At 41.0% G+C, this 24518-nt stretch overlaps 2 protein-coding genes across 2 annotated transcripts in view; one reads left to right on the forward strand and one right to left on the reverse strand.

The window, feature by feature from the left end:
* The first annotated feature begins 2981 nt into the window (after nt 1-2981).
* On the forward strand, nt 2982-20946 carry LOC109973805 (intestinal mucin-like protein). Its single transcript, XM_020623619.1, has 27 exons — nt 2982-2997; nt 3392-3648; nt 4495-4666; nt 5326-5573; nt 5753-5936; nt 6662-6878; nt 7048-7220; nt 7310-7379; nt 7721-7842; nt 7958-7989; nt 8075-8243; nt 9009-9104; nt 9250-9336; nt 11900-12116; nt 12286-12458; nt 12548-12617; nt 12959-13080; nt 13196-13227; nt 13313-13481; nt 14233-14328; nt 14474-14514; nt 17238-17468; nt 18055-18153; nt 19070-19198; nt 19303-19342; nt 19469-19589; nt 20017-20946. Exons 1-27 carry the CDS (start codon nt 2982-2984, stop codon nt 20198-20200), a joined length of 3567 nt encoding a protein of 1188 aa, XP_020479275.1. The 3' UTR covers nt 20201-20946.
* Nucleotides 20947-21238: 292 nt separating this feature from the next.
* tollip (toll interacting protein) overlaps nt 21239-24518 on the reverse strand; it is a 43271-nt gene continuing 39991 nt past the window's right edge. The window contains exon 6 of the mRNA XM_020623635.1: nt 21239-22376. Within this exon, the coding sequence (XP_020479291.1) occupies nt 22153-22376 (224 nt within the window). The 3' untranslated portion in view covers nt 21239-22152. The remainder of the gene's footprint in view (nt 22377-24518) is intronic.

Here is a 24518-nt window from a genome sequence, read left to right on the forward strand (position 1 = left end):
CTGAGTTGACCACTACAGCTGGCCCTTCTTTTAGCAGCACAGTCGCCCCCGAAACTACAGCAGGCCTTTCTCTTAGCACAACAGTCATCCCCAGAACTACACCTAGCCTTTTTGTTAGCACCACCATCCCCCCCCTTAGCACCACAGTCACCCCCAGAACTACACCTGGCCTGTCTGTTAGCACCACAGTCACCCCCGAAACTACAGTTGGCCTTTTTCTTAGCACCACAGTCACCCCCAGAACTACACCTGGCCTGTCTGTTAGCACCACAGTCACCCCCGAAACTACAGTTGGCCTTTTTCTTAGCACCACAGTCACCCCCAGAACTACACCTGGCCTGTCTGTTAGCACCACAGTCACCCCCGAAACTACAGTTGGCCTTTTTCTTAGCACCACAGTCACCCCCAGAACTACACCTGGCCTGTCTGTTAGCACCACAGTCACCCCCGAAACTACAGTTGGCCTTTTTCTTAGCACCACAGTCACCCCCAGAACTACACCTGGCCTGTCTGTTAGCACCACAGTCACCCCCGAAACTACAGTTGGCCTTTTTCTTAGCACCACAGTCACCCCCAGAACTACACCTGGCCTGTCTGTTAGCACCACAGTCACCCCCGAAACTACAGTTGGCCTTTTTCTTAGCACCACAGTCACCCCCAGAACTACACCTGGCCTGTCTGTTAGCACCACAGTCACCCCCGAAACTACAGTTGGCCTTTTTCTTAGCACCACAGTCACCCCCAGAACTACACCTGGCCTGTCTGTTAGCACCACAGTCACCCCCGAAACTACAGTTGGCCTTTTTCTTAGCACCACAGTCACCCCCAGAACTACACCTGGCCTGTCTGTTAGCACCACAGTCACCCCCGAAACTACAGTTGGCCTTTTTCTTAGCACCACAGTCACCCCCAGAACTACACCTGGCCTGTCTGTTAGCACCACAGTCACCCCCGAAACTACAGTTGGCCTTTTTCTTAGCACCACAGTCACCCCCAGAACTACACCTGGCCTGTCTGTTAGCACCACAGTCACCCCCGAAACTACAGTTGGCCTTTTTCTTAGCACCACAGTCACCCCCAGAACTACACCTGGCCTGTCTGTTAGCACCACAGTCACCCCCGAAACTACAGTTGGCCTTTTTCTTAGCACCACAGTCACCCCCAGAACTACACCTGGCCTGTCTGTTAGCACCACAGTCACCCCCGAAACTACAGTTGGCCTTTTTCTTAGCACCACAGTCACCCCCAGAACTACACCTGGCCTGTCTGTTAGCACCACAGTCACCCCCGAAACTACAGTTGGCCTTTTTCTTAGCACCACAGTCACCCCCAGAACTACACCTGGCCTGTCTGTTAGCACCACAGTCACCCCCGAAACTACAGTTGGCCTTTTTCTTAGCACCACAGTCACCCCCAGAACTACACCTGGCCTGTCTGTTAGCACCACAGTCACCCCCGAAACTACAGTTGGCCTTTTTCTTAGCACCACAGTCACCCCCAGAACTACACCTGGCCTGTCTGTTAGCACCACAGTCACCCCCGAAACTACAGTTGGCCTTTTTCTTAGCACCACAGTCACCCCCAGAACTACACCTGGCCTGTCTGTTAGCACCACAGTCACCCCCGAAACTACAGTTGGCCTTTTTCTTAGCACCACAGTCACCCCCAGAACTACACCTGGCCTGTCTGTTAGCACCACAGTCACCCCCGAAACTACAGTTGGCCTTTTTCTTAGCACCACAGTCACCCCCAGAACTACACCTGGCCTGTCTGTTAGCACCACAGTCACCCCCGAAACTACAGTTGGCCTTTTTCTTAGCACCACAGTCACCCCCAGAACTACACCTGGCCTGTCTGTAATCTCAGTAGACAAATAAGCAGCATTAAACAGGAACTCCAAATCTAACAGTTAAAACTAGACAAACTGAGGTACATTCAAAGATAGTAACTCTTCTGTACACACTTGAACATTTTTATAAAGCAGCTGGTTGTAAAGATCACCATAAACAGAATAGCAGTCTGGCACTAGATTTTATGAAGAAAAAAAATGTATGGATTAATATAAAATAATCACATTAAATCCATTTTACCTTGGAAGGAAATAGCCCTGCTACCATGACCCATGTTTTACCTACTTGGAGGCTATATTTAGTGCCCAGCCCGTGAGGCCAGAGTAGTTTCTTGTATTGCCTCTAAAAATCACATGGATTGGCTTCACACAGCAAAATGCCAAAATATTACTTAAGTTAAATTATAAAATCGTAAAGAATCTCCAAACTTTAGACAACGAATAAAGGATAAGGCCTACCTCATGACAAGGAAGTGAGAGGAAAAACTGCTCCAGATATGGCCAAAAGCAGCTCCTACCAAACATATTAACAAACATTTTTAGACTACACTCCATAATCATACTAAATACTTTCAGAACAAGAGTTTACCTGCTATTGACCCACACCAAATGTCAACCAGTTTCAAACAAAAGGACTGCTTAGTAGGCCCCCCCGTCTTACAAAGGGGACAAACCTACAAAATAGAAATCCCTGTCATTGATCCCCTGCCATATACAGGCGATCTCTGTGGGGAACCACCCATCACAGTAACAAAGTTAAAGCTTTTTTTTTATAATAAAGTGCTGCTAAATAAATAGATATAACAGATTTTAAATAAATGAAATGGGCACAGGCTCCAGCTCTTTAGCAGGTGAAGGAATTAAGCATTGCAGTATTTTTAACTGCACCCTGAATTACAAACATTAGCTTATAAATAACATTATATTAGATCAAAAGGCTGTTTCACAAAAGCAGAATAAGGAAATACCGGATAATATAAAAAAGCGAGGCTTGACATAGTCATCTAGTGCATCCTGGCTTTATACATTTCACAAAGGCAAAGCCAGGTTGAAAAGATTTTTTTTCAGTGATCAAAGAAAAGTGATTGTGGTTCTTTTGAACCAGTTCATATCTACAGTTAACACAGATCCAATGATCTACCTTGAGGGTGAATCAGAAAAATGAAACTTGGGATAAAACACTTAGGTTGATTTTGTTATTTCCAAAATGGACAGACAGTCTGATTAGCTGCAGATTTCACAATAAAGTGATGTGGTGCTTTAGTAAAACAGTCAATATTGGTCTATATGTATCCTCAGTGATTCCTCCTCGCACCCTGATCCTCGCTCATCAGTGCAGAATTAAAATAAATGAGGGATCATATTGTGTAGTTACTAAGTAGTTCCTCATTACTTGATCATTTTCTGACCATTATTGCCTTTTGTGCCCCTTAAAGTAAAACGATACATCATCTTACTAAATGAATTTGTTTCAGAATCTGTTTATTTAATTCTGTGTATTATTTTGTATCTACTACACTCTTGTTGTATTTTTTTTTACAGGGGACATTGTGTACAATGTCACTGATGGCATGGGGTGGTGTTATATGGCATATTGCAATTCATCTTGTCAAATTGAGAAACACTCAGTTCCGTGTCCTACAACACCAATGCCGGGCACCACCACAGGATTCAACACCACTGGGACCACACTTTTAGAATTAGTTTCTCCCACCACAACTTCTTTTTCTACTTCCATTTCATCAACAACCCTGTCTACAACTACCATGGACTGTAATTCTGTATCTCCAACAAGAAAGGTATAATAATCATAATTGCATTTTCAAAAGATTTGAGCAGCTACTGGTGAAATATAATGCTTAAAGTCGAGGTACACACCTATGGGGACTTAAATGTAAGACTCGGCAGGCTCTGTTTTGGTATTGGTGCATGGTAATGCAGCTCCACATTCATATTTTCCCAGGGGACACAAGTTCTTTCAAAAGGCAAGAGAAGCTAGTTTGAAGGTGTGGCAATGCTAAATCAGTGGTGTACTGCTGTCTTGAGTATGTCTCACATGGTCCACGGTCCACCTGTCTGAAGCAAGTAGACAGCTCAGTGTACATTTTATTTGGTGAAGGTACACCCATGAACAAGCCTCTCTGAAATCATGCCTTTTATCCAGTTTTGCTTTCCACTTTCATTTTATACTGATTAACCAGCTGACTCGTGATCATACAGAAACATATGTGGGCTGTATATAATTTTTTTTCTCCCCTTGCCTGATGATGATTCCTTTAAATTTTTATTTATGTCTGGACATGTTGATGATCCAGCAGTCACCAAGTTTCCAGTACCTAAAAGTGCATTTTATTTGACATCACAATGATCCATATAGTGAGGGACTGATTGATTATATGATCATCACAGCCTCCAACATGCCCACCTATAAGTGTAAGATAATGTATTCTTTGTGGTTCCACCTTGTATCCAAGGAGACCACAGGTGTGCCAGGTCAGTCTGGCTACAGAATTACCAAAACTGTGTTTGGCACACTGCTAAAATTATGAAAATAGAGCCCTGCATCGTGAAAAATAAGTTGAAGTTATAGTTTTACTCACCCATGGTTTCCTATATGACTTAACTGTTTCTCTATCCCCATCCAGAATGGAGAGAACTGGAGGGTTGACAACTGTACCACTGCTACATGCACCAATGGCAATGTCAAAGAGACACCTGATCCTTGTCCCACAGTGGAACAACCCATCTGTGCTAATGGGCGTAAAGCTGTTCAGGTTAATGATAAAAACGGATGCTGTTTCCACTATGAATGTGAATGTAAGTTGAACATGTTCAATACAGCTTCCTACTGTTGACTTTTAAACACAGCAGAGAATCTTGTGTGTGTGTGTGCTAAGACTGTTGACAGTAATAGTACATTCTGGTGTTGTGTGTTTTTTGGGTGTCACACCTGTTGTTGGCAGCTGCATGATGTGATGATGTAAACGATTACAGAAGGTTGTAAAAGCCAATACCTTACAATCTTTAATCAAGCCAAGTCAGGTTTGAATGTAACTCCAGTGTAAGTCACAAGTCAAAAACAAATCTAGAAATCCACATGGTATGTGAAATGCCATTTCATTTTGTAGCATCTTTATGTGGTTGCCACTGCACAGTGCCTTCAATACATAGCAGCTGTTTGTGTCAAAAAGGCATATAAGAACATGAAAAAACTAAATGAATAGCATATTATCAGCAGTTAGGAGCAAAGGGTCACACTGTGGCACTAACTGGTTCAGATACAAAACAGACGCTACCTACTCTACACTAAATAACCTCTAAATCGCTTCAGTAGTAGCAGCTACTAAAGTGATTCTGAGTAGATACTAACTGCTAATAACCAAGCATAGCTTTCCTGGTGGAGGTAATCATGCTTTCTATCTGTTCCGGTTCCTACTTATTAATTATAATTTCCACGCATGGTTCTTATTCTGCAGGTGTGTGCAGTGGCTGGGGTGGATCCCACTACATGACATTTGATGGAACATCATACAGTTTCAACATGAAATGCTCTTACTACCTGGTTAAAGAGATTATTACCAAATATAACCTGGCTATTATAGTAAACAATCATGACTGTGATCCTTCAGACAGCACATTCTGTCCCCAGGATCTCACAGTTATATACGGATCCAATAAGATAGTTTTGACTCAGTTGAAGACTTCAAATGGAACAACTAATGTGGTAAGTAGCAACTGAATTATCAAAGATACTTGTTGTTTTAGAGTCAGTATGTCATTTATTTTGAGAGCACTGACCTAATGGTTAATCTTTTAAAGTAGTGATGATATATAATACAGATGGAGTTAGAAATGCAGCTGTTCACTGTCTTCTCCATTGTGTTTTGTCTCACTGTTCTACAGGTATATGTGAATGAGAAACGAATCTATCCAGCCTTCTGTGATTCTACCATGAGCATTACTAGCACAGACATGGTCATCACATTGGACATACTGGATAGTAACGTAAACGTGGTCTACAGGGGTGGCTCATTCAGCATCAGCCTTCCCTATTCCCTCTTTGGTGGAAAAACTGAGGGACAGTGTGGTGAGTTAACAGACCACTAGGATCTTAATCCTAGCCCTACATTTCAGTGCTAGCTACAACCAGATGGAACCCGAGAGAGCTGGCCATTGCATCTAATGTTTACAAAAAAATAAAAAAATCAAACAACGTACAACGAAACAAAAGAAACAAAGGAATATACAGTGTAGAGTTTAAATGCAAAACAAGTCTACGACATAATACTGCCATGAGAAACAGTGGATATTAAGATATTAAGTAAGAACATTTTTGTATTATAATTTCTTATGCTAAAATTATTTGATTTTTTTTCTTAACATAGCTGACTCTGTTACATTTCCACATATGGATATCTGTTTGGCTCCATGTGTGGGCAAGTTTCAGCTACAAAAATACTATTAAAGAGAAAAAAGACCTTGAGACAGCTGCTGGAAAGAATGTTCCAGAAGTGAACTGTTGAAATATGCCAATAAAAACAATAAAAAGCAAATCGATTCATTCAGATTAGGCCAGTATAATTTTGAAGTCTTATTATTTCTAAGTCCTACACCTTGGGTTTTCACCTGTGAAGAAAAACAGACTGCATAACTGTACATAACTGGCATGACAGATCTACCCAATCATGAATTTTTAAGGGAAAAGTTTTAATATGAGAACTGGTAAATGCCAGAAATTCTTTGAAATGAATCATACATAGTACTGTTGGTATAGCCAGTTTTTACATGAAGACCATCATGCTTCTTTTTCAGGGACCTGTGACAACTCTCAGAAAAACGACTGCCGTCCACCCAATGGCCAGGCCGGAGACTGCCCAGACACCGCAGGCCAGTGGCAGGTCCCAGGTACACCCTGTATAACCCCTACAACCCAGCCAACCTTTACAGCACCCAGGACCACCCCACAAACACCACACTCAACAACGGCGCCCATTTGCAGACCCGCCATCTGTGATCTCCTAACCTCTGGGTGAGGGCAACCACAAAAATATTCAACAACCTCATTCTCCTGAAAACAATGTCTCATGTATTTTCAACAAAAAGTAAATTAATTAATTAAAAAACATGGAAAAACATATAATTCAGTTGAAAATGCTGGTTAAAAATAACCTTTTGTGTTCCTTGAATGTCCCCTCTAGTGTATTTGCTCCGTGCCATGAAGTCATACCCCCTGGACCATTTGTGACATCCTGTTCTTCTGACATTTGTAATGGCCTCAATAACACCTGCTCCAGCCTGGAGGCCTATGCTACTCAGTGCTCTAACGCAGGAATTTGTATAGACTGGAGGACCTCTACCGATGGGCAGTGTGGTAAGATAGATAGTCAGTAGTGTACAGCTGTTACACTTGTTGCAATGAGTTATGAAAAATGTGCATATAAACATGTCTCCATGTCACAGAACGCCAGTGTCCAAGCAACAAAGTGTTCATGGCTTGTGGACCCAGTGTAGAGCCTACATGCAATAGCAGGTAAAGTACATGTCAGTAGTATGATGTTTTTGTTTGTTTGTTGAGTTTTTTTATGTAATTCAACATGCACACACTGTTTACATGATTCATATGCTCACAATTAGGTTGTTATGGAATCATCGAATTTTGAATCTTGTATTGTAGGTTGTTTTGGTCCCTGTTAGTGTGTGAGATTGGAAATATATTCGTAAGATAGATTAATTATCTGTTTGGGTGTAACTGAAAAATTCTTCATGATTAGCAACATTTCCACTCTCAGAGCTTTATTCAATGATAGTCTTTCAAAACATTTCAAGTCCTCCCACCACTGTAATAACCAGCAAATCCATTTCTGATGTCAGATACAACGAGAAGTTCCAGACAAGTAACAAGACATCTACAAACTCCACTAAGGAGGGCTGCTTCTGTCCTTCTGGCACCACCTTATTTAACACAGTCTATGACACATGTGTTACGTCCTGCGGTAAGAGGACATCCTACAGAAAACTTGTCTTGACTGGGTCAGTGAATATTTCTCATACTGTCTGTCACACCAAGAAATTTACAATAGGAGGATCTTGTTTTTATTTGAATTTCAGATTGTGTTGGACCTGATGGACAACCCAAAGAGGTGAGAACTATACCAAAAACATACATTTATGTACACTAGTAAAGCATGAGCTGTGTGTCTAAATGGGTTCCTTTCTCTTTACCAGCCTGGTGACACATGGACAAGTGAATGCAACACCTGTGTGTGTGACAAGGATTCCATGAGCATCCAATGTGAGCCTATTCAGTGCCCATCGGTAGAGAGTCCTGACTGCAGCTTGCCTGGCCAGCAGCTGGTCAACAACACAGACGGCTGCTGCTCAACACCTGCATGTGGTCAGTAGTAGTGTCACAGATCTAGATGTCATTCAGTGACAGTTGGTGACAATAAAATCTGCCTCTGATGAAGGATCCCAAAGGATTTTTATCATGGGATTGGTTTAGAATTTTTATTCTTATACTCAGTCTCCACCTGATATTAACATCTGCATATATTACTTGAGAATATATTATATGTTAACCACAGGTTAATGTAGATTAAAGAGCACACGCGCTGAATGCCAGACTCAATCTGGAGGTGTCATCATCTGAGCCAGGTTCTAGTAAATTGCTCAGCGTCTTGGGAAATATAGCTATTTTCTCTTTCTGCATGGATTAATATAGCGTGTTAGATTAATACAGGGCGTTCATTAGCGAGCTTTAGGTGTATGATAGATGTACTGTTTAACTTTGGACAGATTTCCCCTGCTTCCTGTCTTTGTGCTAAGCTAGGGTAACTGTTCCCTGACAAATCTTTAACACTGAACTGGCTATACTGAATCATTACTGTCACCAACTGAATTAGCAGCTGTTTGCACTCAAGCACCCCTCAGTGTCGTCAGTTCAACTGTGACATACAGTACACCACAGTATTAGGAGAAAGTCATTCCCTGTTGATGTACATAGTACAAGTACATTTAAACTGTGCTGTCACTGTATAAATTAGCAAAGATTTGTGAACTACATGGGGAGCGTGGCTGTCTCTCCCTCCAAAACTGTTGTTATTGCAGTAAAAGTTAAATTAAGCAAATCTGTACATTCACATACTTTTGTCTCCAACAGAATGCAATGTAAACCTGTGCCCCCCACCTATCACCTGCCCGCTGGGCTTTGGGCTCAGCGCTACCAGTGGCACTTGCTGCCAGTCCTACGAGTGCGGTATGTGACTCTAGTCTATCAACATAGCACTATATTCTGGTGTACATTTAAAGTACAGTAAGCTTAAATGAGGTTTGTTGTTAAAGAACCTAAATAAATTAGAAACAACAATGAAATATACTGGTGTTTACTTTCTCCTCCACAGTTCCTAAAGGTGTGTGCGTCTATAATATGGCTGAGTACCAGGTAAGCACACAGTTCAAACCTGAGACAACAATCTGTCAAGCTTCAGGTACAACACTAATTAGGATCCAAATATAGACACAGAGAGGCGGAGCATGTAGAAGGTACCTTACTACTAGAATAAAATGAATGACCATTATTCTAGGAAACGTAATGCCTGTGCAGACAGCAGTGATAACAAATCCAACGAGGTAAGTTGAGAGGTAGAGCCTCCACAGATCGTGTTGGTTCCAGCAAATTCTCCAATACCCTGTTGCTAGTTAACAGTTTGTCCCTCTTTGCACCACTGTCATTAGGCGCTAAACACCCCATAAAGGTTAGTGCTTCTGAAATTCTCCAACACAGTCATCTGGGCACAACTATTTGGCCCTTGTCTGAGTTGCTGAAGTCTGTGGCTCAGGAGGTAGAGCAGGTAACTGGAAGGTTAGTGGTTTGTCCAGTCCGTATGTCAACGTGTCCCTGAGCAAGACACTGAACCCCCAGTTGCTCCCGGTGATGACACCAGTGTATGAATGTGTGAGTTCTTGGGAGTGTGAATGGCCAAATAGTGTGAAAGTGCTTGGACTGTGCTGCAATGCACTAGACATTGTACAAGTATAAGACCATTGCACATCTGCCCTTTCTGCTGCCGCCAACAAACTATGACTGAATATACTGTTTACCATGTGCTGTGGTTACTAGATAATTAGCATTATTCATTTCATCTGTTAGTGGTCATAATGCATTACTTCATTGGTGTACTGTGGGGCTAAATATGGGAGACTGAAAGGCAGAGCAGGTATCACCGTGACAGTACTGGAGCCCCACTGCAGGTCTGAGCATACAGGAACTATTAACATTCAACAAAGCTCTGACACTGAGCTTTCAAACAACATAGTGAGTGATGTCTTCTACTGGTTTGACTCATGGTGAGAATGTCTTCATTCCCACTGAGATAATACCTTAGATGTCCACTCCTCACAAAAGCTAGGCTGAGCTCACGTGAACTCCACTGCTTGTTAAAGCACATCAAAGGGGAAGGGGGATACTTGCTCCCTTTCTTATTTACATACAGTTGTAAGTGTGAAGCCATATGGATCATTCATTCACTGGGCAGGCAGAAATAGGTCAGGTATGACCGTTGCTTTCAAATACATCCTAAATATATTGGTTAGCACACAGGCAAAACACATCTCGAGGTTTGAACCCCTTTTCACTTCCTGATCTCGCTGAGAAATGTGCATCTATGTTTCCTTGGTTACAATTAACAGTTATAACTTAATAGCTGCCCGCGATCAACACAATAAAGTGCAACAAGTAAAGAGGTCTGAATACTTTCTGAAATCATTGTACTTTCTATATCAAAGCCATGTTGTTATGTTTTACATTCATACCACAAACAATTGGATGGACGTGGATCTGGCTCTATTTGTTTGACATTCTTCACACCACAGTTACTCTGCACTGCAGTAGGTAGTGCAACTTGGTCAAAGTATATTAGTGTTAGAACGTTCCAGTGTTCATTTGTCAGCAAAAACTATAATGAAATATATTTGCTTACAACCTATTGATGAGACTAAAACTAAACTAAAAAGTAACATTTGATAATGACAACTATGAGCAAATGTTTTCCATTTATCATCAGCAAATAAAAAGTAAATGATAATGTTGAAGACAGAGGAATGGACATGATGTAACTTAACCTGCTGCATCTATGGAACCACAAACTGGAGCTCCTGATCAGTAAACCTGCTTCCTCCACCAGCCAAAATCTCTCTTGTTGTTCAGGAGCTGAATTAGGTGCTCAGTGTGTTTCTGTATTGTTGAGAAGAAACCGTCTTACATTCAGTAAAGTTCTGTCTCTGTCACCTGCGGTTAGCAGTAGAAAAAACTGTTTTATAAACAAAATTCCTGTACAATCCAGAGAATAGCACACAGATACACAAACAGCTTGGACAAACTGGGAACATGCAGCAGCGCACCATATGAAATCATAATTTACCATGAAACGCTGCGGACGCAGGACTAAATGCAATGGATAGTTCATGAGTCAGTTCCAGGATTAATGTAGCAGTCAACCATAAATATTTTCCGAAGGTTCGCTGCAGTGTTTTAATGTTACCCGATGATTTGGCTTCACTTCTCAACCCAGTGCAGAGGAATAATTTCTTATGCTAAAATTATTTGATTTTTTTTCTTAACATAGCTGACTCTGTTACATTTCCACATATGGATATCTGTTTGGCTCCATGTGTGGGCAAGTTTCAGCTACAAAAATACTATTAAAGAGAAAAAAGACCTTGAGACAGCTGCTGGAAAGAATGTTCCAGAAGTGAACTGTTGAAATATGCCAATAAAAACAATAAAAAGCAAATCGATTCATTCAGATTAGGCCAGTATAATTTTGAAGTCTTATTATTTCTAAGTCCTACACCTTGGGTTTTCACCTGTGAAGAAAAACAGACTGCATAACTGTACATAACTGGCATGACAGATCTACCCAATCATGAATTTTTAAGGGAAAAGTTTTAATATGAGAACTGGTAAATGCCAGAAATTCTTTGAAATGAATCATACATAGTACTGTTGGTATAGCCAGTTTTTACATGAAGACCATCATGCTTCTTTTTCAGGGACCTGTGACAACTCTCAGAAAAACGACTGCCGTCCACCCAATGGCCAGGCCGGAGACTGCCCAGACACCGCAGGCCAGTGGCAGGTCCCAGGTACACCCTGTATAACCCCTACAACCCAGCCAACCACTACAGCACCCAGGACCACCCCACAAACACCACACTCAACAACGGCGCCCATTTGCAGACCCGCCATCTGTGATCTCCTAACCTCTGGGTGAGGGCAACCACAAAAATATTCAACAACCTCATTCTCCTGAAAACAATGTCTCATGTATTTTCAACAAAAAGTAAATTAATTAATTAAAAAACATGGAAAAACATATAATTCAGTTGAAAATGCTGGTTAAAAATAACCTTTTGTGTTCCTTGAATGTCCCCTCTAGTGTATTTGCTCCGTGCCATGAAGTCATACCCCCTGGACCATTTGTGACATCCTGTTCTTCTGACATTTGTAATGGCCTCAATAACACCTGCTCCAGCCTGGAGGCCTATGCTACTCAGTGCTCTAACGCAGGAATTTGTATAGACTGGAGGACCTCTACCGATGGGCAGTGTGGTAAGATAGATAGTCAGTAGTGTACAGCTGTTACACTTGTTGCAATGAGTTATGAAAAATGTGCATATAAACATGTCTCCATGTCACAGAACGCCAGTGTCCAAGCAACAAAGTGTTCATGGCTTGTGGACCCAGTGTAGAGCCTACATGCAATAGCAGGTAAAGTACATGTCAGTAGTATGATGTTTTTGTTTGTTTGTTGAGTTTTTTTATGTAATTCAACATGCACACACTGTTTACATGATTCATATGCTCACAATTAGGTTGTTATGGAATCATCGAATTTTGAATCTTGTATTGTAGGTTGTTTTGGTCCCTGTTAGTGTGTGAGATTGGAAATATATTCGTAAGATAGATTAATTATCTGTTTGGGTGTAACTGAAAAATTCTTCATGATTAGCAACATTTCCACTCTCAGAGCTTTATTCAATGATAGTCTTTCAAAACATTTCAAGTCCTCCCACCACTGTAATAACCAGCAAATCCATTTCTGATGTCAGATACAACGAGAAGTTCCAGACAAGTAACAAGACATCTACAAACTCCACTAAGGAGGGCTGCTTCTGTCCTTCTGGCACCACCTTATTTAACACAGTCTATGACACATGTGTTACGTCCTGCGGTAAGAGGACATCCTACAGAAAACTTGTCTTGACTGGGTCAGTGAATATTTCTCATACTGTCTGTCACACCAAGAAATTTACAATAGGAGGATCTTGTTTTTATTTGAATTTCAGATTGTGTTGGACCTGATGGACAACCCAAAGAGGTGAGAACTATACCAAAAACATACATTTATGTACACTAGTAAAGCATGAGCTGTGTGTCTAAATGGGTTCCTTTCTCTTTACCAGCCTGGTGACACATGGACAAGTGAATGCAACACCTGTGTGTGTGACAAGGATTCCATGAGCATCCAATGTGAGCCTATTCAGTGCCCATCGGTAGAGAGTCCTGACTGCAGCTTGCCTGGCCAGCAGCTGGTCAACAACACAGACGGCTGCTGCTCAACACCTGCATGTGGTCAGTTGTAGTGTCACAGATCTAGATGTCATTGACAATAAAATCTGCCTCTGATGAAGGATCCCAAAGGATTTTTATCATGGGATTGGTTTAGAATTTTTATTCTTATACTCAGTCTCCACCTGATATTAACATCTGCATATATTACTTGAGAATATATTATATGTTAACCACAGGTTAATGTAGATTAAAGAGCACACGCGCTGAATGCCAGACTCAATCTGGAGGTGTCATCATCTGAGCCAGGTTCTAGTAAATTGCTCAGCGTCTTGGGAAATATAGCTATTTTCTCTTTCTGCATGGATTAATATAGCGTGTTAGATTAATACAGGGCGTTCATTAGCGAGCTTTAGGTGTATGATAGATGTACTGTTTAACTTTGGACAGATTTCCCCTGCTTCCTGTCTTTGTGCTAAGCTAGGGTAACTGTTCCCTGACAAATCTTTAACACTGAACTGGCTATACTGAATCATTACTGTCACCAACTGAATTAGCAGCTGTTTGCACTCAAGCACCCCTCAGTGTCGTCAGTTCAACTGTGACATACAGTACACCACAGTATTAGGAGAAAGTCATTCCCTGTTGATGTACATAGTACAAGTACATTTAAACTGTGCTGTCACTGTATAAATTAGCAAAGATTTGTGAACTACATGGGGAGCGTGGCTGTCTCTCCCTCCAAAACTGTTGTTATTGCAGTAAAAGTTAAATTAAGCAAATCTGTACATTCACATACTTTTGTCTCCAACAGAATGCAATGTAAACCTGTGCCCCCCACCTATCACCTGCCCGCTGGGCTTTGGGCTCAGCGCTACCAGTGGCACTTGCTGCCAGTCCTACGAGTGCGGTATGTGACTCTAGTCTATCAACATAGCACTATATTCTGGTGTACATTTAAAGTACAGTAAGCTTAAATGAGGTTTGTTGTTAAAGAACCTAAATAAATTAGAAACAACAATGAAATATACTGGTGTTTACTTTCTCCTCCACAGTTCCTAAAGGTGTGTGCGTCTATAATATGGCTGAGTACCAGGTAAGCACACAGTTCAAACCTGAGACAACAATCTGTCAAGCTTCAGGTACAACACTAATTAGGATCCAAATATAGACACAGAGAGGCGGAGCATGTAGAAGGTACCTTACTACTAGAATAAAATGAATGACCATTATTCTAGGAAACGTAATGCCTGTGCAGACAGCAGTGATAACAAATCCAACGAGGTAAGTTGAGAGGTAGAGCCTCCACAGATCGTGTTGGTTCCAGCAAATTCTCCAATACCCTGTTGCTAGTTAACAGTTTGTCCCTCTTTGCACCACTGTCATTAGGCGCTAAACACCCCATAAAGGTTAGTGCTTCTGAAATTCTCCAACACAGTCATCTGGGCACAACTATTTGGCCCTTGTCTGAGTTGCTGAAGTCTGTGGCTCAGGAGGTAGAGCAGGTAACTGGAAGGTTAGTGGTTTGTCCAGTCCGTATGTCAACGTGTCCCTGAGCAAGACACTGAACCCCCAGTTGCTCCCGGTGATGACACCAGTGTATGAATGTGTGAGTTCTTGGGAGTGTGAATGGCCAAATAGTGTGAAAGTGCTTGGACTGTGCTGCAATGCACTAGACATTGTACAAGTATAAGACCATTGCACATCTGCCCTTTCTGCTGCCGCCAACAAACTATGACTGAATATACTGTTTACCATGTGCTGTGGTTACTAGATAATTAGCATTATTCATTTCATCTGTTAGTGGTCATAATGCATTACTTCATTGGTGTACTGTGGGGCTAAATATGGGAGACTGAAAGGCAGAGCAGGTATCACCGTGACAGTACTGGAGCCCCACTGCAGGTCTGAGCATACAGGAACTATTAACATTCAACAAAGCTCTGACACTGAGCTTTCAAACAACATAGTGAGTGATGTCTTCTACTGGTTTGACTCATGGTGAGAATGTCTTCATTCCCACTGAGATAATACCTTAGATGTCCACTCCTCACAAAAGCTAGGCTGAGCTCACGTGAACTCCACTGCTTGTTAAAGCACATCAAAGGGGAAGGGGGATACTTGCTCCCTTTCTTATTTACATACAGTTGTAAGTGTGAAGCCATATGGATCATTCATTCACTGGGCAGGCAGAAATAGGTCAGGTATGACCGTTGCTTTCAAATACATCCTAAATATATTGGTTAGCACACAGGCAAAACACATCTCGAGGTTTGAACCCCTTTTCACTTCCTGATCTCGCTGAGAAATGTGCATCTATGTTTCCTTGGTTACAATTAACAGTTATAACTTAATAGCTGCCCGCGATCAACACAATAAAGTGCAACAAGTAAAGAGGTCTGAATACTTTCTGAAATCATTGTACTTTCTATATCAAAGCCATGTTGTTATGTTTTACATTCATACCACAAACAATTGGATGGACGTGGATCTGGCTCTATTTGTTTGACATTCTTCACACCACAGTTACTCTGCACTGCAGTAGGTAGTGCAACTTGGTCAAAGTATATTAGTGTTAGAACGTTCCAGTGTTCATTTGTCAGCAAAAACTATAATGAAATATATTTGCTTACAACCTATTGATGAGACTAAAACTAAACTAAAAAGTAACATTTGATAATGACAACTATGAGCAAATGTTTTCCATTTATCATCAGCAAATAAAAAGTAAATGATAATGTTGAAGACAGAGGAATGGACATGATGTAACTTAACCTGCTGCATCTATGGAACCACAAACTGGAGCTCCTGATCAGTAAACCTGCTTCCTCCACCAGCCAAAATCTCTCTTGTTGTTCAGGAGCTGAATTAGGTGCTCAGTGTGTTTCTGTATTGTTGAGAAGAAACCGTCTTACATTCAGTAAAGTTCTGTCTCTGTCACCTGCGGTTAGCAGTAGAAAAAACTGTTTTATAAACAAAATTCCTGTACAATCCAGAGAATAGCACACAGATACACAAACAGCTTGGACAAACTGGGAACATGCAGCAGCGCACCATATGAAATCATAATTTACCATGAAACGCTGCGGACGCAGGACTAAATGCAATGGATAGTTCATGAGTCAGTTCCAGGATTAATGTAGCAGTCAACCATAAATATTTTCCGAAGGTTCGCTGCAGTGTTTTAATGTTACCCGATGATTTGGCTTCACTTCTCAACCCAGTGCAGAGGATTTTCATACAAATAAGAGCGGATCCTACATTGGCAGAGCAGAGCAACACTGTGTGAAGAAATAAACACAGTTTTCCCCAAATGTCACGCTAGACAGGAACAACACCCATGGCAACTGCACACAACAAAGATAAAGAAAATATACAACAAATATTAAAAATGCAGGATAAAATTACTTTGTTTTTATTAACAGAAACTAGACTAACAAAAAATCAGAAGACTAAAATTTGACTAAAGCTAATATGCATTTTTGTCAAAAGACTAAAAGAAAAACAAAATGAAATTAAGGTGTCAAAGTTAACACTGCTTCAAAGTTCGGTTTTGTTAGTTTGTGTTGGTGCAACAGTTCTCATTTACTGTAAACTCTAGCCTTGGTCTAAACAACTGATTCAGTAAAATGTGGTTTAGCTGTGATCTGTCACTTCATATGGCTTCTCTTGGTTGTTGCTTTAATGTGAAACACACACAAACTAAAAGGCAACAACTGATCTTTTTCCCATCACTTCAGGACAAATTAACTGACATACCTGTGTGAAAGTTTCCTGAATTGATGTTTGAGAGAGTATTGATCAATGTGTATTTTATAGCCTGGAGCCACGATACTAACATCACATACACCACCGGAATCACCATTAGAGGAACCAGGAACAACAGCCGCACCATCAAAATCAGAAGCAACAACACCGGAACCAACATCAAACGAGCCCTTTAAACCTGGGCCCTGCCAGGACTGTTCCTGTGGCCCCCAAATGGATCCCAACACCAAGTTGAACATCATTGACTGCAAACCTGTTGTCTGCAACAAAAACTGCACCGATGTAAGTTCTTTCACAGGTTATGCCAAGACACAGCAACACACACATGCACACTCACTATTCTTACACCCAAGCATCACTCCCACGGGAACAGACCTGGAGGGTTACAGTCACACTCAGTGGCCACTTACTTTATTTGCTTCCCTCGTGCAAGCTAATATATGTAGTAGTTATAGTTGTTGTACTGGAGTGCACATTACCAGACACAGGAGTGCAAATGTGATGGACAAAAGATGAGAAGTACATCTCGGTATGATGCAGTCTAACACAACAGCACCACAATCTATGACCTCATAATACACAACTAATTAATTACCACTTACATTAGATTGTACAAGTGGAACAAACAGAATGACCAGCAGCTATATTAGATATTATATATTAGCAGCTATGATATGATCTCTCTTGCTAGTTCCTGTCAGTACTCTGGCTGCAGAATTTTGGATTAACTGGAGGCTTTTTAGGGAATTATTGGGACATCCTGATAGTAAAGAGTTACAGTAGTCCAGCCTGGGCATGGACCAGTTTTGCATGGACCCAAAAGAATGACTTTTTTCTTTTCTCTCCCACTCTCTCCTTCTGTCTTCAGGGTTATGAATATCAGACTGATCCTGACAAGTGCTGCGGAACCTGTGTTCAGAAGAGCTGTGTTGTCACCACACCTGACAGTACAACACATATCATTGAGGTCAGTACTTCAGCTGTGTTACCTCACATTTTTGCCAAGATCTTAGTTGTAGCAGCTGTGTTCTTTTTAACAATCAACTATTTAGATACATGTTAGTGGAAAAAGATGAAAATCTATTTAATTTAAAGCTAAAATAAGACCAACCTTATTTCAGAGCAAACTTAAAAGGGAAAAAAACATCTTTACAAATTTGACTACACGTGCCACAGCATATAGGAAAAATGCTGCAAAGTGAGAAAACAACTAAATACAGAACTAGGCAGCACTTACAGAAAACCTATTGAAATGAGTTGCAACCAAAATACAACCAAATTCACAAACACTGCATGGTTAACAGCGGGTATCTACAATAGCTGAATCACACAATAAGAGTGTTTAAAGACACACACACACACACACACACACACACACACACAAAACATATTAGCTCATTTTCAACACCATTGATGAAGAGAAAACTTCAGTAACTTCGCCATTCACCATAGCAACAAGGATGTGCCAGCCATGTTCACATTTAGCATCCCCACAAACAATGTGTTTTTTGTTCTACTTGTGTTCCTGTAGTTAGTTGTGTTTTCAGTATTTGGTTGTATTTTCGGTTTTTGCATTTGGTTATGCTTTCCGACTGCAGAATTTTTCTGAATGATGCACGCCTGTGTTCTCATGTTAGGGAAGATGTTTTCTTAGTTTCTTTTTGTGTGTTTTTCTGTGTATTTGCATGTTTTCTGAAGCTGCGGTACTTTGAGTTCTAAGGCCACCATACAGAACCTATTTAAATCTCCATTACATTTGTTGTTACTCCTTGTCTGTTCCAAATAGATAGTGGCATTTAGGCCAAATTGTGTTTGCGTATAAGCCAAAAAGGATTAAAAAATCTGTTGAAAACTGACAGCTTCTGCCCTTCCTGTTGCCACAGGTCAACAGCACTTTTGTACCCACTAATGACAACTGTCTGGAGTATAGCTGCGAGATTATCAATGGACAGCTTTCTACCAAAGAGACCAGGACCACGTGTCCTCCCTTTAACCCCTCGGACTGTGTACCTGTGAGTTTATGATACTCTACATACAGTATAATACCTCTACCCCTCTCCACTACCTCACTGATACATGTCTAACACATAACATGGTGTGTGTGTTCCTCCTTCAGGGCACTATAACAACTGATGCTAATGGATGCTGCAAAACCTGTAAGTTAGTGGAGCTATAGCAGTTAAATAATAGCTACTAAATCAGAAGGGGTAGATAAAAAAAAGAGGACAAAGCTGTGCATGATGTGTTTTCTTTAGAGCCTAAAATGTTGCTGTGTGTCCCAGGTAAGATACAGAGTGTCTGTGAACTCCAGAGTGAGCAGTCAGTCATCGAGGTGAACGGCTGTAAGAGCGCACAGCCAGTCAAACTTACATCCTGTGCTGGGCACTGTGGAAGCTCATCCATGTAAGTCAATTTAGCACCACTTCCGAAGTTCATGTAGTTTGTCACCATAATTTGATGTTTTTAGAGAGTGACTTTTCTCAATCTGTGTGAAAAACTACATCACTGCATGCAGCCTGCTACAGTCATGAGGCACTGCACCCAGTTTAATACAGAATATTCAGTACTGGTGTTGCCTGTCAGAAGGCCCAGTACACAGCCTGACACCAAATGCAGGGGCTGTTGGGGGGCTCAAAACATTGGAATATTCAACCAATACTGCATACTGATAACTGTCTTACAGATATGGGAATGGTGCCATTCTATGCTCTTAGTAATAAGCACCAATATAAACTACATAGGATCTTCAAACTGGCTTGTCCCCCCCGAGTCACATGAGCTATTTTAATCAGTGCAGAGAATCAGAACTGCTGTTTGTGTGTGCATGGAGGTATTCTGCAGCAACTAACAAGATGATGCCCCAGTGTGAGTGTTGCAAAGAGGCCACCACCAGTGACCGGCAGGTAGAGCTGATCTGCGCTGATGGCTCCAAGCTCATGCACTCCATCATCGTAGTGGAGACATGCAGCTGCAACAAAGTAGAGTGTACTGCATGGACAACATCCAAACCATAGGACAACGCAAAACGATGACCAGCCGCTCACCGTTCTACACCGGACTGTAACCTTAAAAAACACTAAGCAAGACTTAACCTCAGTCTTATTTTTCTCTGGGTTTATTTTCTAAAACCCAAATTGTGCTCCTTTTCATTGTCACAACATGTTACTGTGATGTAAACTCGCTTCATCTTGGGATTTCTGGTGACTATTATTAAAATTATATTTCTGCAACATGACCACTTGCATTACTGTTCTTATTCATCACTTGGAAACAATGAATATTAACAAAGAACCCAAAACTTAACTACACTGTGTATTCTAAGCAAATGGTAATGCAGTTTGCTTGTTTCACAAATGTTTTGATGACTGCCATTTTAAGGTTTAGCTAATAATGGTGTCTGGAAGCTCTTGTTGTCTAGTTGATGGCACCATGGGTCACACAACACCATATGTTCAAAAGCTCATTAGCAAATATGAACATACACAATTTCACTGTTTAGCGCCAACAAATCTAATATCTTCTAAAGTGCTAAGACCTACAGATCATTTTGGCAATGAACTGAAAATAATCCCATGGCACAAAATAAAATGAATCAAAGTAGTGATATCACTGGAATCAGTGAAAAGCCACTAGGAGACAACTAATTTTAAACAAAACCTATGGCAGACAGCACATCAACAACAAAATCTTGTAAATTACAAGTGTCAATAGAAAGCTATACAAACTACATCACATATAAACACTGTGGATGGTGTCAGAAGTCATCCAGTACAGACGGCTATGAGTTCTGTACCGGGCATTCAGGTCACTGTCATCTTAGGTTTAAAAAAAAAATAATAATAATAATAATTCTAAAAACACCTATTGGATATTTAGCTCATTAAAGTAGACTGAAATTCTTTGTAGGCAACATCTTGATTTTATCAAGAAAGTGACATTTTCATTCACACTGCATCTTTATCAAAACGTTGTGTGACTCTACAGGATATCATTTTAAACATCAAGTCTCCACATCCTTACTTCACTGACAAATAATGGGTTACAACAAAGAAATTTATTTACACATTTAATATACCCACAGTAGTTTATAAGATTTAGAATCCACCAGCGTACATGTGAAACAGAAGTAGTTCACTGCAGGCTTCTACAAAGAGGCTTTAGACAAAGTCGTAACACCATCGACATAGACAGAAGATGGACTCTGAGCATGAATATTTACAGCTCAAACAGAACAAATCAAACACTGGGGGAATACAGATGGTGCTACCATGGATACAGTGAAAAATTGTAACACTGAAACCATCAAGAAACACAATGATTTGGGCTGGAATGATTGACAATACCCATCAAGTAACACTACTATCAATCCAATGTTTAGTTTGAGTCTCTACCATGATACACAACTTTATGATCTGTCCTGACTTAAAAGAATTTTCTAAATACATACAGTGCCAGTTGTGACAGAGAGCTCTCATTAGCAGAGAGTCAAAGGCTTCGTGTACCGTTAGGCAAAAAGTTGTCAATAAAGGGGGAGACACCTGACATCACCAGCTGGTGGAGCCCAGAAATGGGTAAGCTATCAGCCACACTGTTGAAGGGCTGTAGGTGTGTGTGTGTGTGTGTGTGTGCGCACATGCATGCACGTACATTTCTTTCTATGGTTGTACTTAGACTCATCATTGTGAGGACAGTCTGGCCAGTCCTCAACTTCAAAGACCTGTCTGAGGGTCAGCAGTTGGCATTAGTATCAAGGTTAGGATGAGGTTTAGATTAGGTAAAGGTCGGGCATTTGTCTGTGATGGTTCAGGTATGGGTAAAGTGCTAGGAAATGCATCATCTTACCGAGTGTTCTCACAACTATAAAAAGACAATGTGCATGCGTGCGCATGTATACAAAGGGTAGGAATATAAATATGCTTGCATGTTTATTTGTATATAGCATGTCCACTGAGCTTGTATTCTGCAGTTAGAGCTCCTCGGCCACCTGCAGCAGAGAGTTGATGGCAGCATCCTTGTTGCCCTGCTGTGCATCCAGCACAGTGCGAACCACCTCCTTATCCAGGTTGGGGAACATGTCCTGCAGAGCCTTCAGGTCCTCCTCGCTGCACACCGGCCCCTGGCTCCCAACACCTGGCATGGCTGCTGGCACTGCCATGGGGACCATGCCTTGGTTGTATACTGCTGGGACTCCTAGTGGCACAGGACACACACCACTGTAAGAGGCAGCTTTAATGTAACAGACACAGATTTAGAACAAAGTATGAAAAAACATCGGTGTGGAATGGTTCATAAAATTCATGGCTCGGTTCATATCACAGTGTTAGGGTCATGGTTTTCGGTTCGGTTTGACATGTTCTTGGCAAAGTGGAGAGGGGGCCGATTTCAATTTGCTTTTTATTTATTTGGCAGAAAGAGTTAAATGCCTTCCTTAAAATCCTTGCCAAGAGCATAAGGAACATAAACATACCGTGTAGCATAATCCCAATGCACGCTGTGCACTGTTTGCTCTATTTTCATGTTCCTCTGCAAGATGCTGAGTTTGTTCACATTCTGGGGAACATGACCAGTGACAGGGCAGTAACAATGTACCATAGTGCAGAGGAAACTCTCTCACTCGGTACCGATGCACCTGGATCAGTGGTAACATTGTTCTATCCACCACAAGACGGGTTTTTTACAACATGAGAGGCGTGTCGTATTTTTAAGGTTCCAGTCTATTGTTTATCCTCTGGCACGTTTAGAGAAGGTAGTCTCCAAAGACAGGTGTTTAAACCACTCAAATCCATAAGTTATTTTCTGTTGCCAACTTTTTACTGGTTCCACCTTCCCCCACTCTCTATAGCAAGCTGAGAAACATCATTACATTTAATAAATTTGTTCATAAAAATGTGGAATGCTTCCTGATGAGCATACATGAAACTACATTTAAATTAGGGGAGGCTAAATCACACAGAGTTGATGAACAAATTATTCAAGCTGAAAACCTTTACTAATGTACATTGTATAATTTCTTTCAGAATAAAATGACATTATTTTGGTTTCCATTGACCGCTAATCAATGCATTGTTTGAAGGCCATGATATGCTAACCCCTGGACAATAGGAATAAAGCTTACCTCTCACACTAAGGCGACATATTTGAAACATATTAAAGCTCCAAACACTGCTTGAGGTTGTATGACGGAGATATTCACTGACTACCAAGAACCCTGCAGACCTCCCTGTTTCATGCTATTAATCCAGGCTAAGACCCCAAACCTCCCAAATAATAGCAACCTGCAGTTTATTGTGGCAGCTACCCCCTTAACCCTCAGATGTTGCCGTACTGAGAAACTTTTATAAGCCAAGGTACTCTGGCTCTTTGAGGAAGTGTTAAATTTAGTCTGAAATAACCAATGAAAGCTGTGTCACTGGACACTTAAGACCATATCTATTTTGCACAGTATTTAGTTGACATAAGATTTTATTAAGGATAGGATATTTAAAGAATAGTGTATATTGTGTAACAAGTAAATAACTGGGTGTTTTAGATAAAATCCTGTTCTAATATAACTTTCTAAACACCACCTCCCTTCGGACAGCCAGCCAGCTTGTACGGCATAACACCCAAGCAACAACCCCAATCAGAAAAGTGCTGCTTGTGTTGTCACCATGAGGTATCCGCAGCCAGGCAGCTTGTTAACACCGCTGGGTTGCCACTGCCTGTTTTGACTTTCTGAGACACTGTTCAGAAGGTTGGCATACTACTAATACTATGAATTGTAAACTCTTTTCTGATGTACCTGTCTAAAAATCATTTTAGCAGTTCAATCTGGGCCTTCTGTCAACCCTGTGAACTCTTATGCAACCTCACACACTCACTCAGACTTGAGTAATCACACTCACTGGGAATTGGGTAACCAAACACTGAGAAATGTGTGTCTTAAACCTTACCACTTAAAAGTGTTAACTCACCAAAATCATAGGACTGTCAATAACATCGAACTTGACTCAATAACCACAGAGAGTATTAAACCTTTTCAGGAATTTTATATAGAAGCTTAACAGAGCGACAGCAAAGCAACAAGCAATAAAATATAAACCTTAAAATCATCAATAATCGGCTTCCTATCTAAATAAATTAACTACTAATTCTAAACAAATCTAAAATGATCATACTGATTAAAATCATCATGGTTGAGTTAGGCTCTTGATCTGAATAAAAGTCAAAGGTCTCACGTCACTGATCCTCAGCTGGCTCTGGGCGGGTGGTGGCTGATTGGGGCAATCACTTGTTCCTCTTTTTCCTTTTTGCCATGATTCAAGCTTTCACAAGGGAAAAGAATTTACAAAC

Source organism: Monopterus albus, unplaced genomic scaffold, assembly GCF_001952655.1.
Source record: "Monopterus albus unplaced genomic scaffold, M_albus_1.0 scaffold306.1, whole genome shotgun sequence".
NCBI lineage: Eukaryota > Metazoa > Chordata > Actinopteri > Synbranchiformes > Synbranchidae > Monopterus > Monopterus albus.